Genomic DNA, 18,321 nt, shown 5'->3' on the forward strand with positions numbered 1-18,321 from the left:
TACGAAAAGGATTTGAAAATCTTCAGTTCCATCTGTGAGAGGCAATCTATTAGCTGCAAGGAGACAAGGGGAGGATCAGCCAGGGGCTCGTTCGCAGGCAGGACTTCACAAGTATTAGGTCTTGAGGTCTTTAAATATAACGTGGGGTTGTTTGACCGTCTATCCTAACTGCCATATTGTCTAGAGATAGCTTAGTGAGATAACACTACAGAAATAATTAGCACTGGGAAAACTGAACAATGGAGTGTAATAGACATTCACAAGCCAGACACAAGTTATGTTAAAATCCAACTGCAGCCAGTAGTAAATAAGGTAGATAAGATGTACGAGTCCTTACATTGATTGGATATTATAATCAAGTAGACGTGCACATTTTGTAATTTTTTTTATTCATTTGTGGGACATGGGCATCGCTGGCTGGCCAGCATTTATTGCCAATCCCAAGTTACCCTTGGAGAATAGTTGAGAGTCAACCACATTGCTGTGGCTCGAGTCACATGTAGGCCAGATCAGGTGAGGATGGCAGGTTTCCTTCCCTAAAGGGCATTAGTGAACCAGACAGGTTTCCGACAATCGGCAATGGTTTAGACCATAAGTAAGAAGTCTCACAACACCAGGTTAAAGTTCAACAGGTTTATTTGGTAGCAAATGCTATTAGCTTTGAGCGCTGTCCTCCATCAGGTGAGTGGAGATCTTTTCACAAACAGGACATATAAAGACACAAACACAATTTACAGAATAATGATTGAAATGTGAGTTTTTACGGCTAATCAAGTCTTAAAGGGACAAACAATGTGAGTGGAGAGAGCATTAAGCACAGGTTAAAGAGATGTGTATTGTCTCCAGGCAGGACAGTTAGTGAGATTTTGCAAGCCCAGGCAAGTTGTGGGGGGTTGCAATAGTGTGACGTGAACCCAAGATCCTGGTTGAGGCTGACCTCATGTGTGCCAGGCAAGACTGTTCTCTTCCTGTTGGCCAGTTGCAAAATCTCACTAACTGTCCTGTCTGGAGACAATACACATCTCTTTAACCTGTGCTTAGTGCTCTCTCCACTCACGTTGTCTATAAGACTCAATTAGCCGTAAAGACTCACATTTCAATCGTTATTCTGTAAATTGAGTTTGTGTCTTTATATGCCCTGTTTGTGAATAGGTCTCCCACTCACCTGACGAAGGAGCAGCGCTCCGAAAGCTAGTGGTGTTTGCTACCAAATAAACTTTTTGGACTTTAACCTGGTGTTATGAGACTTCTTACTGTGTTTACCCCAGTCCAACACCGGCATCTCCACATCATGATTAGACCATAAGACTATAAGACATAGGAGCAGAATTAGGCCACTTGGCCCATCGAGTCTGCTCCACCATTCAATCATGGCTGATATTTGTCTCATCTCCATTCTCCTGCCTTTACCCCATATCCCTGATCCCCGTATTAATCAAAATACTCAATGACCTGGCCTCCACAGCCTTTTGCAGCAAAGAGTTCCACAAATTCACCACCCTCTGGTTGAAGAAATTCCTCATCATCTGTTTTAAAGGATCATCCCTCAAACCTGAGGTTGTGCCCTCTGATTCTAGTTTTCCCATTTAGTGGAAACATCCTCTCCACGTCCACTCTATCCAAGCCTCGCAGTATCCTGTAAGTTTCAATAAGATTCCCCCCCCCTCATCCTTCGAAACCCCAACAAGTACAGACCCAGAGTCCTCAACGGTCCCTCATATGACAAGCTCTTCATTCTGGGCATCATTCTTGTGAATCTCCACTGAACCCTTTCCAAGGCCAGTACATGCTTCCTTAGATACAGGGCCCAAAACTGCTCACATGGGATTTGACCAGAGCCTTATACAACCTCAGAAATACATCCCTGCTCTTGTAACCTAGCCCTCTCGACATAAATGCTAACATTGCATTTGCCTTCCTGCCAACTGAACCTGCATGTTAACCTGAAGAGAATCTTGAACAATGGCTCCCAAGTCCCTTTGTGTTTCTGATTTTCTAAGCATTTCCCCATTTAGAAAATATTCTATGCCTCCACACCTCCTTCCAAGGTGCATAACCTCACACTTTTCCACATTGTATTCCATCTGCCATTTCTTTGCCCATTCTCCTTGTCTATCCAAGTCCTTCTGCAACCCCCTTGCTTCCTCAGTACTATTTGTCCCTCTACATATCTTTGTATCATCTGCAAACTTAGCACCAGTGCCTTCAGTTCCTTCTTTTAAATTGTTAATGTATATTGTGAAAAGTTGTGGTCTCAGCACCAACCCCCGAGACACACCAGTAGTCACCAGTTGCCATCCTGAAAAAGACCTCTTTAATCCACTTCCTGCCTTCTGGCAGTCAAGTCATAGTCATCGGTAGATTCTTAATTCCAGATATCTTTTACTCAATTCAAATTCTACTATCTTGGGTTTGATCACGGTCTCCAGAACATTAATTGAGTTTCTGGATTAATATTTTAGTGATAATACCACCCAAATTGTTCAATGGCATTGACGTTTGGGAACTTGGGGAAATAAATAGTGATATCTTGAGGAGTGTACATATTAAAAAGGAGGTGGTGCTGGAAACCTCAAAAGTGCATCAAGGCAGATAAATTCCTGGGACCGATGAAGTGTATCCCAGGACATTGTGGGAGGTTACAGAGGAAATTGCGGATCCCCTAGCAGAGATATTTGAATCATCGACAGCCACACTACAGATGTTAGTCTCACCGTCCTGAAGTTCCCAGACTTTTCTCTGCAGCCCTTCTTAATCAAAAGCACAACATTTGCCACCCTCTCTATCCAGGCCTCGCAGTATCCTGTAAGGCTTTTGGCAAGGTACTGCTTGGTAGGTTGTTGCATAAGGTTGGAACTCATAGGATCTGGGTGAGGTAGCCAAATGGATACAAAATTGACTTAACAACAGAAGACAGAGGGTGGTTGCAGAGGGCTGTTTGTCAATTTGGAGCCTGTGACCAGCGGTGTGCCTCAGGGATCGGTGCTGGGTTCACTATTACTTATCATTTATATTAATAATTTGGATGAGAATTTAGGAGGCATGGTTAGTAAGTTTGCAGGTAACACCGAGATTAGCGGCATAGTGGACAGTAAAGAAGGTTATCGAAGATTGCAGCAGGATCTTGATCAATTAAGCCAATGGGCTGATGAAGTTTAATTTAGATAAATGCAAGGTGATGCATTTTGGTAGACTGAATCGGGACAGGACTTACTCAGTTAATGGTAGGACACTGGGGAGAGTTATAGAACAAAGAGATCTGGGATACAGGTTCATAGCTCCTTGAAGGTGAAGTCACAGAATGATAGGGTGGTGAAGGAGGCATTCAGCATGTTTGGTTTCATTGGTTAGAACATTGAATACAGGAGTTGGAATGTCTTGTTGAAGTTGTACAAGACATTAGTAAGACCACACTTGGAATACTGTGTGCAGTTCTATTATAGAAAAGATATTATTAAACTAGAATGAGTGCAAAACAGATCATATACAACCTTCTCCTTCAAAAGGAAGTGATTGTGTGGCACTGCTCATGGGTGATATTCCTGTTACAGTTGAATAATTAGAGGTCTATCTGGACAATGAGAGGTGAATAGTTCATAGAATCATATAATCCCTAATCATTGAATCCCTCCATTTGGCCCATCGAGTCTGCACCAACCACAATCCCTCTCGAGACTTGTTGCTGAAGCTGTACAAGACATTAGTAAGATCACACTTGGAATACTGTGTACAGTTCTGGTCACCCTATTATAGAAAGGATATTATCAAACTAGAAAGAATGCAGAAAAAATTTACTAGGATGGCACCGGGACTTGATGATTTGAGTTATAAGGAGAGGCTGGAGGGAATGAGACTTTTTCCCTGGAGCACAGTAGGTTTCAGAGTGATGTTATAGAGGTCTATAAAATAAGGTAGATAGTCAACATCTTTTCCCAAAGGTAGGGGAGTTTAAAACTAGAGGACAAAGGTTTAAGATGAGAGGGGAGAGATACAAAAGGGTCCAGAGGGGCAATTTTTTCCACACAGAGGGTGGTCAGTGTCTGGAATGAGCCGCCAGAGGTAGTTGTAGAGGTGGGTACAACTTTGTATTTTAAACAGTCACATGGGTAAGATAGGTATAGAGGGATGTGGGCCAAACTTGGGCAATTGGAACTAGCTTAATGGTAAAAATAGGGCAACATGGATAAGTTGGGCCAAAGGGCCTGTTTCCATGCTGTAAACATCTATGATTCTATTCACACTTTAGTGATGTAAACCTGATCAATAATTGTGAGTGGATATAGATGAGCTCCTGTGCAAACGTATATCTTTTGATTGGTACATGATAATTTCTTGTAACTGAATCTGAACTATAAATGTCTGTACAATTCTTGAATCAGGGCGTTCCACTAGTTGGAACACTTGGGCCAGCCCATACTATAGATCGTGACAAAGGCCTTGTCTGAAACTCCAGACAAGGCCTTTGACTGCTTTTCTCAAGAATAAGAGTCTGCACATTCTCCCCATGTCTGCGTGGGTTTCCTGTGGGTGCTCTGGTTCCCTCCCACAGTCCAAAAATGTACGGATTAGGTTGATTGGCCATACTAAATTGATCCTTAGTGAGAGGGAGATTAGTAAGGTAAATATGAGGGGTCACAGGGATACAGCTTGATGGATTGTTGTTGGTGCAGACACAATGGGCCAAATGGCCTCCTTCTGCACTGTAGGTATTCTATGATTCTAAAGCAATGGAGGCTGGGTCATTAAATTTATTCACTGCTGAGTTAGATGGATGTTTGATAGACATGGGAATTATAGGGGAAAGTGTTATTTAAAATAAACCTTAACTTTTGGGGATGAGGAGGTCATCATTTGTGCCTCATGATAAAATGTTAGCATCTTCTTGTAAATTGGCAGGATCTCTGTGTTTTCAAAAGCTGGCAGTATTGGCAACAACCTGTGAAAGGAATCGAACAAAACTGCCTTGATTGTTCAAGTTGTGCAATTATCAGCCAGCACAGCTAATGAAAATACCTCTAATCTGATTAAATAAGATTGGTACTGAGCATGCCTATTTTATAGAGGCAAGGGTGCCATCTACAGCTTCCATTTAGATACCACAAGGAAGGTGTATCAGAGAAAATCCAGCACAAAATTAGATTACCTTAAACCAGCTCAGGATTGACAGATGTTTACATGTAGAAAAACAAATAAATAAACCTGATGGTCTCCTTAGCCCCAAAAGTTAAGGACTTTTTTTGAAAAAACTTTCAAAATCTGAAAGCATGAACACACAGCTCTCAATCAAAAATGAATTATTTTTGTATTTTCCTTTGTTAAAGTCTGATATGCACAAATTTCACTTAACTACTTCAATATATGGTTGGCAACTATATCACTGCAATTGCATCTGTGCAAATTTGCGTGCACACCGATAAAGTAGCACTATAACTTTGGATTTGGGGCTTATTCTGACTTTCAATGCATTAAAGCTGTGTTTAGTGACACTGTCATCAGCTGGTCTTCTGGGGTTTGCCATCATGCATGGCCCCATTGAACTGTGAAAGTGGCACAGTTGATGGGAGAACTGCAGAAATATCCGACAGGTCAATTAGCAGCTTTGGAGAAAACAGGCTGATTCTCAAGATGGACTCCAGCACAAAGGTAACTGGCATTAAAAAGGGAACAAAGCAAAGCAAAGGGGAAGGAAAAACACACAGGAAGGTAATTAAATTTAAAAAAGAAACCAAATTGATTTATAAAACAATAGAAAACATGATGAAGGAAATGAAAGATGTTTACAACACACAAAGAACATGTCAGTAACTAATGCAGTAGGGGGTAAAGGTGGGTAGAAATTAAGGTACAGCTTTAGTATAATTTATCTGTAAATCCATAAAGTGAACACACACAAAAACCACATTTTTTTGGAACCTCATCAACCCTTAGCATGGAAAGTGTCCAACCTGAACCAACATAACTTGAGCCTCGTTGGTTGCACTCAACCGTTAGCACAGAAAGTCTGTGGCTCGAGCCGATGTGAGCCTTGCTGATTGCACTCAACCATGAGCAAATTAGTGGAGGCATGAGTGAGGTATAGAAAGTGCAAGGTGGAGCTTAAGAAAGTAATTAGGAATGCAAAACGGGGATATGAGAAAGCTCTGGCTGACATACACACACAAAATCCGCCACTTAAGGGCCTTAGTAGGGGCATGGGTGGACTTCCCACTGAAGGCCTTCCCATCCCATCCATGAAATTTTAAATTCTCCCCTCACCCTGTCTCTGAACTTGCTGGGGTGGGGGTGGGGGTGGGGGTGGGCCACCTTCTCCATTGTCAAATGTTTTAAATTAATTTTCTAACTTTCTAAAGTACATCTTTTCAAACTTAATCTGACCAACTTTCACGCATATCTTCCAATATGCTAACTCACTGCATACTGTACAGTATTCGTCACTCAAGGAAAGATGTAAATGCTTTAGAAGTAGTTCATAGAAGGTTTTGTAGATTAATACCAGGAATGGGTGGGTTGCCTCATGAGGAAAGATTAGAGAGGTTAGGTTTATACCTACTAGAGTTTAGAGATGTAAGGGGTGACTTGATCAAAACCTTTAAGATCCTGAAGTGTATTGACAGGGGGGAATGTGGAAAGGATGTTTCCTCTTGTTGGACAATCTAGAACTAGGGATCATGGTTTAAAAATAAGCGGTCATTCATTTAAGACAGACACTAGTGGAATTTTCTTCTGAGGGCCATAAGTCTCTCTTTTCTTTAAAAGGCAGTGGAAGCAGATTTTCTGAATGTTGCTAAGGTAGGGCTAGCGAGATTGAAGGGGGTGAGAAGTTAGCAGTGAGGAGGAATGTGGATTGAACTTACAATCAGATCAGCCAAGGTCTTATTGAATGGCATGGCAGGCTCGAGGGGTGACTCCTGCTTCTAATTTCTATGTTTCCAGAATGGCATGGCACATGGAAAATTAGTCAAATAATTAAATCCTCGGCAGGTTGCTCACTGAACTGTTGATTAACTTTTCTTCAATGGGTTGGCTGGAAGCCTGGACTGCAAATCTACTCTTTAACAGCTATCTTAGAAAAACAAGCATAAAGACAATGCATATGTTCCTAACGTTATCTTGCAATGTATGGAATAGGACACAAAGCCTTGGATCTTCAAGCTAATATATCACAACACAATTGCAGCACAACACAAGCTATGTTCAAGTTACTCTGTGTACTGGCCACCATGGAAACAGAATGTTGTCTGAATTCAGCGAACAATTGTCGTACATTCCTCCATAATAGATCTTTTAGGTTGCTTTTGTATCTTCCTCCATTTGTCTCAAACTGCCTCAGGAGAAGCATGTCTTTGACAGTAAACAACAAACATAACATAACCTTACTATAGGAATAGGCTGCAGTCCTGATGTGATGCAAAGTAAATTAAGAAAGTAATCATTTATATCATAATGGGTCTAGATAGTGAATGAATTAACAAAGTTCATTAAAAGTTTGTTAATAAAACATGAAAGTTAAATTACAGCCCGCAGTTCCAAAAATATCCCTTAAAATCTTGATAGATTCTCGCACATGGATATTTCATTATATAATATATTATACTCTGAGAAATTATTCAACTATTGGTGGATATGAAGAAGGTTAATCTACAACATCATTTGCCAGTGAGATGTAATCAGGTGGGTCTGAGTAAGCCCATTATAAAACATGATTAGTCAATAGTCATCATTCCTCATATTCATTAAGCTTAAACATTTCCCTAAAATTACAGAGAGTAGAACCATGTGGATAGGATTAAAAACTTATTTCTGTTCCATGAAAATGAATGATATAAAGGATATATGGAAATTAAGAAATCAGTAAAATCAGCTTTGTATTATCCTATTGAAAATGTGAAATGGTTACCTCGGCACTGCCACAGATGTGCTAATTTTTCTTTGCGACATAAGACTATTTGACATGTGACGGAAGACTGTCTTGACAATAGATGTAAGCACATAACTCCTGCTGATCATCCACTCACGATTGGAAATGAAGATTGGCAATCATGCTGCTATTCATAATTAGGTCTTACATGAAGATTTGCCAGAATGAGTCACCTTTTAATCTGTTTAAGATGCTTATGCAGAAAATGAAACGAGTAAAAAAAAATGCTTCTTTTGTGCCTCACCTGCTACTTTGAATCAATGTCTGCTGATCAGAAGGTAGACAGAAGATAATAGTCTCAGGTCTATTCACTTTTCTGTCAGACATTCAAGTAGGGTTATACTTTCTTCCAGTCACAAAATCAATGCGAACACCGGCTTCACATACTCAATGAGTGAAGAAAATTTCATCTGTTGTTTCTAACAACAGCTTTTACACACGATACTGTCAGATATGTTCGTTGTCCTGGCAAGGATGTGCCCTCCACCCCAACATTAATGAAAAAAACTCAAAAACTCGCACCTGAAATTAAGATACATGGGCCATCTTCCTCGACACAGAACAGACTCATTATAAATGTGTATGTGAGCCTTAGTTATGAGTTATTGCACAAGTATGAGGAAACATGTAGGTCCCATCATCAGCATTTCACCTCATTAATAGATTATCCACACTGGAGCAAGCAGCTTATTTTACTGGAATCATCTAGAACATTTTTTAAAAAATTCTCCACAACACAAACCATGAAAATTACACATTGGTACATATTAACAAATACATGGATAATGTATCAAATTGCACCCAAGGGCAGAGGAGATAACTGCTCTCAACATTAAATAATTCTTCGCATCCAGACGACAATGCTGATATGGGCGGGATTTTCTAGCTGTGCCCACCCCAAGACTGGAGAACCCTGCCTGAGGTCAACAGACCTTTGCATGGTCTGTGTCCCGCCCGCTGCAATTTCTCTAGCAGGTGGGACAGTAAAATTCCGCACTCCATCTGTCAAATACTAACAAAGCTCAGTTAAGAAATTACCTTTTTTGCCTCAGCTGGTATTACGTACAAAGTATTAATTTAGTTTTGATGTTAATATGAAACGGAGACACTTCAATAATTTTTACTCCAATGCTCAGGCATTCGGGAGACTTAATTTAAACAATAACCCCCTGAAACAACGGCCAGAATTTTATGGGCCCTTTGGGACAGGGATCAAAGGTGGAAAGACATTGGATTGTGTGCCCAATACCTTCCCACTGCCATGCCATTTCCCTAGCAGAGGAAAAGATGACAGACAGCTTGTCTGTCCAGAGCTTAATTCAGCTCTTTCCCCCTCCGCTGGTATTTTAAATCCGATCAAGTCTGGATTATTAATCAACAGCCTTTGGAGAGTGGGAGCAGCCTCTTTTCTGGGCATTCTTTGGCCCATTGAAGGGCTTTCTAATTTGGCACTGGCACTGCCGGCCTTCAGCGAACACTCTTCAAATGGTACAAATTAGGTGCAGCAAGCCATTCAGCCTCTTGAGCGTGCTTCACCAATAAATAAGATCATGGCTGATCGGACAGTGGGCCTCAACTCACTTTCCATTCTACCTGCTGCACCCTCTTACTCCCTTGTCAATCAAAAATCTATCCAATCCAGCCTTAAAAATATTAACTTCCCTCCACTACTTTCTGGGGAAGAGTTCCACAGGCTCACAACCCTGTTGTTACATATTTTCAACAAGACCACCTCTCATTCTTCTGAAATCCAATGGATACAGACCCAACCTGTCCAACATTTCCTCAATGGATAAAGTCCTCATCCCAGGAATTCCTGATGCATTCAGTCAAGTTTAAATATTCAGTCAGATGCAAAGGAAATTTCTCCCTGCCCTGCACCAACATGCGTCAGTCCCAATCTCAAAAAGCACTGGTACAGATTGCACCAGCCTTTTCATTCCCGACAATACCCATGGCCAAATATAAGAAGCATTCATTCTTTTCAGTTCGTGCTCAAAATGAGATTCCCACTAAAGACGTGTCACATCTAAGACTTTTTTCTCAATTATGCAACAAGAATTTTGAACGGTTGTGCTAAAATGTTGAATTATTTAAAAAAAAACATTGTGTACAAAACTCAAATTGCAGAGCTTTGAGCCAGCAGGTGGTAAAGTGTTAGAAAAAGCTTCATCTCCCAACTGACTGCAAATAAGAAGCATTTCATTCGACCGTATCAGAAATTGGAAAATACCTCAGAGCTGTTGTGTTAGAAAGTCTGCATCACCTTTTGATTGTTAACAAAGGGGGTGTTACAAGAACAGGAACAAGAGTCAGTTAGGGTCTGAACGAGCAAGTCAGGCAAAGCCAAAGCAGAGTCGAAGGAATGTTCCGAGATGTTTAGAAGTCAATGGACAGAATTTTGCCAGCACGTCCTCCCAAGGTTCATACAATCCCACCTGAGGCCAGTGGAGAATGCCATTCACTGAGCCTCGCCCGCCCCAGAATCAGGGTGGGCGTGCCAGTAAAATTCTAGCTATTGTGTTTAAGCAGGCAAGTAGAATGAGGTCTTTGTGCCATAATTAGAAATATTTGCATTAATATAGCACCTTTCATGGCCACCAGAGATCCCAAAGCACATTACAGCCAATCAAGTTGTTCTGAAATGTTGTCACTGTTATAATGTAAGAAATGCAACAGACACTTGATGCACAGCAAGATCCAACAAATAGTCACATGATAATGAACAGGAAATCTGTTTCTGTGAAGTTGACTGAGGGAAAAATATTGGGCAGACACCAGGGATAACTCAAAAAAAAACTGAAAATGCTGTAAGATCTCAGGAAGGCTGGCAGCATCTGTGCAGAAAGAAAGAGTTAATATTGTGAGTCCATATGACTCTTCTCCAGTGTGAAACATCAGTTCTGAAGAACTCATATGGACCTTAAAATATTAATTCTGTTTTTCTCTCTCTCTCCCTCTCTCCATAGACGCTACCAAGCCTGCTGAGTCTTTCCAGCATGTTCTGTTTCTGTTTCAGATTTCCAGCATCTGCAATATTTTGCTTTTATTACCAAGGATAACTCCTCTGCTCTTCTTCCAAGTAGTGTTCAGGATCATTTACAGCCAGGGCCTTGGTTTAACCTCTCATCCAAAAGGCTGATCATTTAACAGATAAAAGCAAACTACTGCAGATGCCAGAATCTGAAACAAAAACAGAAAATGCAGGAGCATCTGCAGAGAGAGAATAGAGCCTCGACGAAGGGTCATCCAGACTCAGAAGATTGGCTCTATTCTCTCTCCACAAATGCTGCCAGACCTGCTGAAATCTTCTGGCACATTTAACAGTTTAGCACTGGAACTTTAGCCTCTAAGTTTTCAGATCCCTTCAACAATTCGAGAAAGACTGACCTCAAATCACATCTTGCACCAGTAAAACCAAACTCCTCACTTGAAGAAATGGGAACAATTCTGCTTCATTGCTCATTTCAATATCAAATTATACCTCATGACACTAATTATTAGCACCCGTGAGCAATGGATATTCACCATTTATAACATTGAGGGAAGCAAATAATCCTTTCCAAACAACCTTCAGTGGACTGCATTCCACAAACGTTACAGACAGCAGAATGTTGTGGACTTCTGGCAGACAGAGTAGAATAAGTCGAGCAAATCCAAACGGATAACTAGGTTAAAGGAAAAGGGGTCATTGGAATTAATGCAATAATCTGAACACCTTCTGTTCAGTTTCCTGGTCTTCTGCTTTTTGATCATCATAGCCAGCAGGTGGCAGAGCTAAACAGAGGAAAGGGTGGTCACTTACAGGAGTGCTGCCATCAGAGAGGGTGTTCATGCTGATGGAGGTGCTCATCTTTCCCGACGACAGGGAAGGTGGTGACGGACTCCGTTTCTCCATGCAGCTGTGCCGGAGCGGTTCCTGACGCTGCAAGTACTCACGCCATGCTCGCTGGATGCTGCATTTTAAAAAATATAAATACAAAAGTGTCACCGCAGGAATTGTACTGTCAGTGATTACAAGGACAGATTAGGAAGGGCCCTTAGATTTTTTTTTAAAGGTGGGTGGTTAAGGACAGGATGAAAATGCATTGCAGAAACAAAGCAAGAGGGGAAAGTGTATTTAAAAGCACTACACAAACCGGAAACACTATTTCTCATTCAATCCAGAACAACACAAAAGGAATTCTGGTGCCAGGCACAGCATCATGACCTGTCAGATACACTGAGCCATAGAGACATGGTTTATAAATATTATTCCATTTACACTCTGTAACCATTCCTGTGTTTGGTGCACGCACATTATTGTTGCTGCCCTGAAAGCAAATGCCTCCTCATTCACACTCAAGGTGCCCCCGGTGATCTAGGCCATTCTTTGCTCCTTCTGCAACACATTCCATTTCTGCTAACCCCAATCTGCCCTCCACAAATTGTAGCCACTGTACATTCTCTACATCCCTCTAACCCTTTACTGACTAACCTTCACCAGCTCCTCCATATCCGTCACCGCTTCTACAAATCTCTCCATTGTCTGATCCCTTTCTATCTCTGCAATCATTTTTAGTTCTCTGCCTCAGTCTGTATCTACAATGCTTCTGATTTAGGCATTCTCTGATTTTCAATTATGCTTGGAGCTGCAGGGCCATCAGCTATTTTGGTTACACCCTCTCCCTTGAAGACCTTTCGATTGACTTTCTCTCTTTCCACCTTCAAAGGCCACCTCAACACCTGCCACTTGTACCTTGCTTTCAGTTACCACCCACTGTGCTGTCAATTTCAGTCATGATTGCACCAAACATTTAGACAGTTATATGGGTAAGATGGGTATAGAAGGATATGGGCCAAATGCGGGCAACTGGGACTAGCTTAGAGATTTTAAAAAAAGGTTGACATGGACAAGTTGGGCCGAAGGGCCTGTTTCCATGCTGTAAACCTCCATGACTCTACGACACTCCAAGCATAGCAGATACTACATAACATCATTAGCTGCCATTTGGTTCGCTAAAATAAGTGGTTACATGCTATTGGTGACTTATTGTACTATGCCAACCCCTGTTGTTCATGATGCACTTTTCTTTGATTCAAATGGGTAGGATTATGAGGCTTCAACCTGAAACCTGGTGGGGCTGTTTAAAAGTCACTACATTTCTTGGACCCAATGTATGACGAAGGCCTGGTTTGAAAAATGCAAGTAAAAGCTGGATAATTATTAGATTATAACTGGAGACTGAATGAGCTTTTAATGGGCCACCAAGTTACAGTAAGAAGTCTCACAACACCAGGTTAAAGTCCAACTGGTTTATGTGGTGGCACAAGCTTTTGGAATGCTGCCCCTTCATCAAGATACTCACCTGATGAAGGAACAGTGCTCCAAAAGCTCGTGTTGTGAGACTTCTTACTGTACCCACCCCAGTCCAATGCTGGCACCTCCACATCATGGCCACCAACATTAAAAACTGTTTGAGTTAATATAGCTGCACTGTGTTGATGGGTTGGTGATGAGGGGAGAGGGGACAGAATGGATTTTAACATCAACAGGACCAGTCACAAGTTCAAAATTCCCATGGTCAACAATAAGGACAACTGCTGCAGATTCCACATGCACTCAAAATATGAGCGTATGGGCTCAGATGTCCCAAACATCAGAAATGGAGTAGGGGCCAGCAGAACTGAAGTCAGATACCTGGAAGCCTCACACAAAAGACAACTGAAGAACAGGAAAATCAGTCCTAATGTTTTCAATCTGCTCTAATTTCTTTTCACCAACACCTCAACATTTTATGATCCTTAACTTCCCTTTACCCTCTACAACTCTGCTCTCAACTCCCATTGAACAATGCTGCAATAACTGTTGACTTAACTGTTGTGTACCATCAGAAATAGTGAAGGCTGATTACTGCCTTCTATAAACACCTCCTTTCAACGATTCCCAACAATGTAAAGCTGGATTTACTGGCCACAGCAATAAATTATTAGCATTCAGATATTGCATGGAATCTGTGAAGATAATCTGGTTGCCAGGTGCATTAATTCATTTTGAAGTCAGTAGTGTTTCATCTTCTTCTGTGGCAGATGCTCAATGAGTCCAATGGGACAACTCTAATGAATGATTTTACCCAAATTAAGAAAAAGCACACACCAAAACATCAATCAATCAGGCAATAAACCAGAAACACTGGGACAGCTATTGCCCATGGATCAATGATTTACAGCAACCTTAGGGTAAGTATGATTTACAGGGGTTTAGCTTATATTGATTATTTCATCAGAATTACACTAATGGCATTTAAAGTCAGTGATTTCTTCCCTCTAATCTTTCTCTGTTTCTCATTTGTTTATCCTATCTTCCACTACAGTACAATTCCACAGGTCTGATCACATCTTTATTTATTTCTGAGATATTTTGAGGCATTTTCACATGGGACATTCCAGGCACAGACAATTCACAAACCATGGGCAACATTGCATCCATGTTAGCCATGAGCGCAAATAGTGACCTGGGTGCAAAATCTCACAAGAATCAGTAATTTTGCTGGCGAGATCTCATTCCCTGGTGACATAACAAGGGTTGGAACTACATTCAACTGTGTTTTAATAAATGTTAGTTAAATTAGCGAGCTTCCCAATCATATATTACCCCCATGGGGAGGGGGGGTGGGGGGGTGGCATGCACAGTGGCAGAGTGGTTAGCACTGTTGCCCCACAGCGCCAGCTGATTCAATTCCAGCCTTGGTTCACTGTCTGTGTGGAGTTTGTACGTTCTCCCACGTCTGGATGTGTTTCGTCCGGGTGCTCCGGTTTCCCCCACACTCCAAAGGTGTACAGGCTAGATGGATTAACCACGTTAAATTGCCCCTTCATGTCCCAAGATGTGTCAGTTAGGGAGGTTAGCCATGGCAAATGTGCAGGGTTATAGGAGAAGGGCCTGCTTTGCAAAACAGGCCTTCACCCAACATTGGGTCATGGCATTTCATGGACCCAATTTTGGGCAAAAGCCTGGTTTGAAAAATGCTCGTAAAGCTGGACGATTATTAGGTTATAACTGGAGACTGAATGAGCTTTCAATGGGCCACCAACAGTAAAAGCTGTTTGAATTAGTATGGCTGCACTGTGTCGATGAGGTGGTGATAGTGGGAGGGGGGGGGAATGGATTTTGCTTGATGGGCCAAATGGCCTCTTACTGCACTATTGAGATTCTATGAAATCTCACATTCAGAACTTCCCACTTGCCAATGTGACATCACATAAGCGAGGTTTACAACTGCTTTTTAAAGTTGAGTGAAACCCGTCGGGGCAGAAAGGTAAATATAGACCCTGAGGGAAAGTGACATGCCTTATGAAGGGCTTGTCCTGGTGATACAGAGGGCGCTGTTTCCTCATATCCCTGGGGAGGGGAAGGTTGCCCCAGTGGCACCCCTATCTCTGTGGAGATGGTGTTGCTGGCCCCACCCTGCCAATACGACGAGTGAAAACCACACCTCCAGGTTCTTTGTGCAGAGTACCAGAAAATCTGGAGCAAAAACATAGCTGTGCAGCTGGAGAGCTGTGTGCTGGTATTCTCACCTCAGCCAGTACTCTGTGCCCAGAGTGCAAAATTCCACCCTGTATCTGAGATTTTGCCTAGACAAGCGTCACTAAGTTCGACACATGAATTTGCTTGTTTTTTGCGTCTATTAATCTGTGCAGTTTGGGTTGTAGAATCTCATGATCGTGGTAAGTGTAACTGCCCATGTTCAGTATATTCAGGCACACACCTGTGGATGGCAGCATCTGATTGCACTAAATTGTAATTCAAAAATTTAAAATCGTAAAAAAATGTATACTTTCCATGAATATTTGTGATTGAAACCTGTCAAATGAAATCATGTATCTGTTGAAAGAGTTTTCCAATGTCTGCATCTACACACAACATAAGCCAATGCAAAGATTTAAGTAATGTTACAAAAATACTATATCATTCATGTACGCAGGAATTAAACTCCTGAGTAATTTCAAGCAAGGTGACATGCTTTCAGTAAAGCAAAGGGATCTTCGGATTTTAAAATCATTTGCATAAACACCGGTAAGTGACCTGGCAACTATAGGCAACTGTTTTTGTCCAACTGCATGAGAGAATCATTCATATGTTGAAGTCAAATAGGTCCAGAAATTTGAGGGAAGTAGTACTGGAATAATTCATCACATTCACTGTGATCCTGTACGTAGTTTTAGTATAAAGCAATGTGATAAACTTGCAGAGTCTGGAAGAGTAAAAGCAGGAAGTGTCAAGAACTACAGAGCCGGAGTGGTAATCATGGCACTTGAGGAATGCATTAAGTACTTCATGGGGTAACAACAGGCAAATGACAGACCTCCTGCAGCATCTCTCAGCACGATGGCACAGTGGTTAGCAGTACTGCCTCACAGTGCCAGGGTCCTGGGTTCAGTTCCCAGTTTGGGTCACTATCTGCGTGGAGTCTGCACATTCTCCCAGTGTCTGCGTGGGTTTCCTCTAAGTGCTCCAGTTTCCTCCTACAGTCCAAAGATGTGCGGGTTAGATTGATTGGCCATGTCCTCGGATGCGTAAATTAGGGGTATTAGCAGGGTAAAGATGTTGGGTTATGGGGATAGGGACAAGAGTGGGATTATTAGTGGTGCAGGCTTGATGAGCCGAAGGCCTCCTTCTGCGCTATAGGGTTTCTATAATTTCAATTCTGTTCAGCATCTTAGCTCTGTATTTAAGTTCTCCCAATTGTTCAGTGTCTAAATGCATATTTTTCTGTGGTACAGAACCACACAGTATGACGGTGCTAGATTCCCACGTCACCCTTTCCCTTGTCCTCAACCCTCCTGTCCCCCCAATCCCCCAAAAGTACACACACCCTTAGACCTCACCAAATTTCAGCTGGGATAACAGGACATGATGGGTTGCAAGGAAAAGTAAATGCACTGGCAGTAATCTTTCAATCTTCCTTAAATTCTGGAAAAGTCCCAGAAGATTGGAAAATTGCCCACTAACACCAGTATTCAAAAAAGGAGTGAGACAAAAAACAGGTAACTATCAACCAGTTAGCTTAACGTCTGTCACTGGGAAATTGTTAGAGTCCATTATAAAGGACTTAATAGCAGAGCATTTAGAAACAATACTATAATCAAGCAGAGTCAGTATGGATTCATGAAGGGGAAATCATGCATCATCAACTTATTAGAATGCTTTGAGGTGGTAATGAGCAGGATAGATAAAGGGAAACCAATAGATGTAATGTACATGGATTTCCAAAAAGCATTTGATAAGGTACCACAAAAAAGGCTACTTAAGAAGGTAAGACCCAATGGTTTTGGGGGTAGTACATTAGCATGGATAGAGGATTGTCTAACTCATAGAATACAGAGAGTTCGGATAAGAAAAGCATTTAAGAACATAAGAAATAGGAGGAGGAGCAGGCCATCTAGTCCTTCGAGCCTGCCCCGCCATTCAATAAGATCATGGCTGATCTGAAGTGGATCAGTTCCACTTTCCCACTTTCTCCCCATAACCTTTAATTCTATCTATCAGAAACCTATCTACCCATGACTTAAATATATTTAGTGAGGTAGCCTCCACCACTTTAACAGAGAGAGAATTCCAGAGATTCACCACCTTTTGAGAGAAGAAGTTCCTCCTCAGCTCCGATCTAAACTGCAGCCCCTCCCCCCCCGCCTTATTTCAAGGCTGTGCCCTCTAGTCCTGCTATCCTTTCTAAGCGGGAAGAATCTCTCTACCTCTACCCTATCCATCCCTTTCATTACCTTATACGTCTCTATAAGATACCCCCTCATCTTCTAAACTCCAATGAGTACAGAACCAGTCATTTTAGTCTCTCTTCATAGTCCAACCCTCTCACCTCCGGTATCAGCCTAGTGAACCTCCTCTGCACTCCCTCCAAGGCCTATGTAACCTTCCGCAAGTGCAGCAACCAAAACTGCACAACTCCAGTTGTGGCCTCACCAGTACCCTGTACAGTTGCAGCAAGACCTCCCTACTTTTATATACTATCCCCCTCGCTATAAAGGCCAACATTCCATTCGCCTTCCTGATCACCTGCTGCACCTGCAGATTGGGTTTTTGCGATTCATGCACAAGGACCCCCAGGTCCCTCTGCACCGTAGCATGCTGCAGCTTTTCGCCTTTTAAATAATAATCCCTCCTACTATTATTTCTACCAAAGTGGATAACCTCACACTTGCTAACATTATACTCCATCTGCCAGGTCGTCGCCCACACGCTCAGCCATTTTCAGCATGGCAACTTATAACTAGTGGAGTACCATAGGGATCAGTTGCTGGGGCCACAATTATTTACAATATATATTAATGACTTTGATGAGGAAAGTGAAATTACTATTGGCAAGTTTGTGAATGACACAAAAACAGGTGAGAAAGCCAAT

At 41.8% G+C, this 18,321-nt stretch overlaps 1 protein-coding gene across 1 annotated transcript in view; it reads right to left on the reverse strand.

Moving 5' to 3' along the window:
- schip1 (schwannomin interacting protein 1) overlaps positions 1–18,321 on the reverse strand; it is a 686,116-nt gene that overhangs the window by 507,478 nt on the left and 160,317 nt on the right. The window contains exon 4 of the mRNA XM_080185496.1: positions 11,724–11,874. Coding sequence (XP_080041622.1) covers positions 11,724–11,874 — 151 coding nt within the window. The remainder of the gene's footprint in view (positions 1–11,723; positions 11,875–18,321) is intronic.

The sequence above is a fragment of the Carcharhinus amblyrhynchos genome, chromosome 3 (assembly GCF_965287045.1).
Source record: "Carcharhinus amblyrhynchos chromosome 3, sCarAmb.v2.hapA, whole genome shotgun sequence".
Classification (NCBI taxonomy): Eukaryota; Metazoa; Chordata; class Chondrichthyes; order Carcharhiniformes; family Carcharhinidae; genus Carcharhinus; species Carcharhinus amblyrhynchos.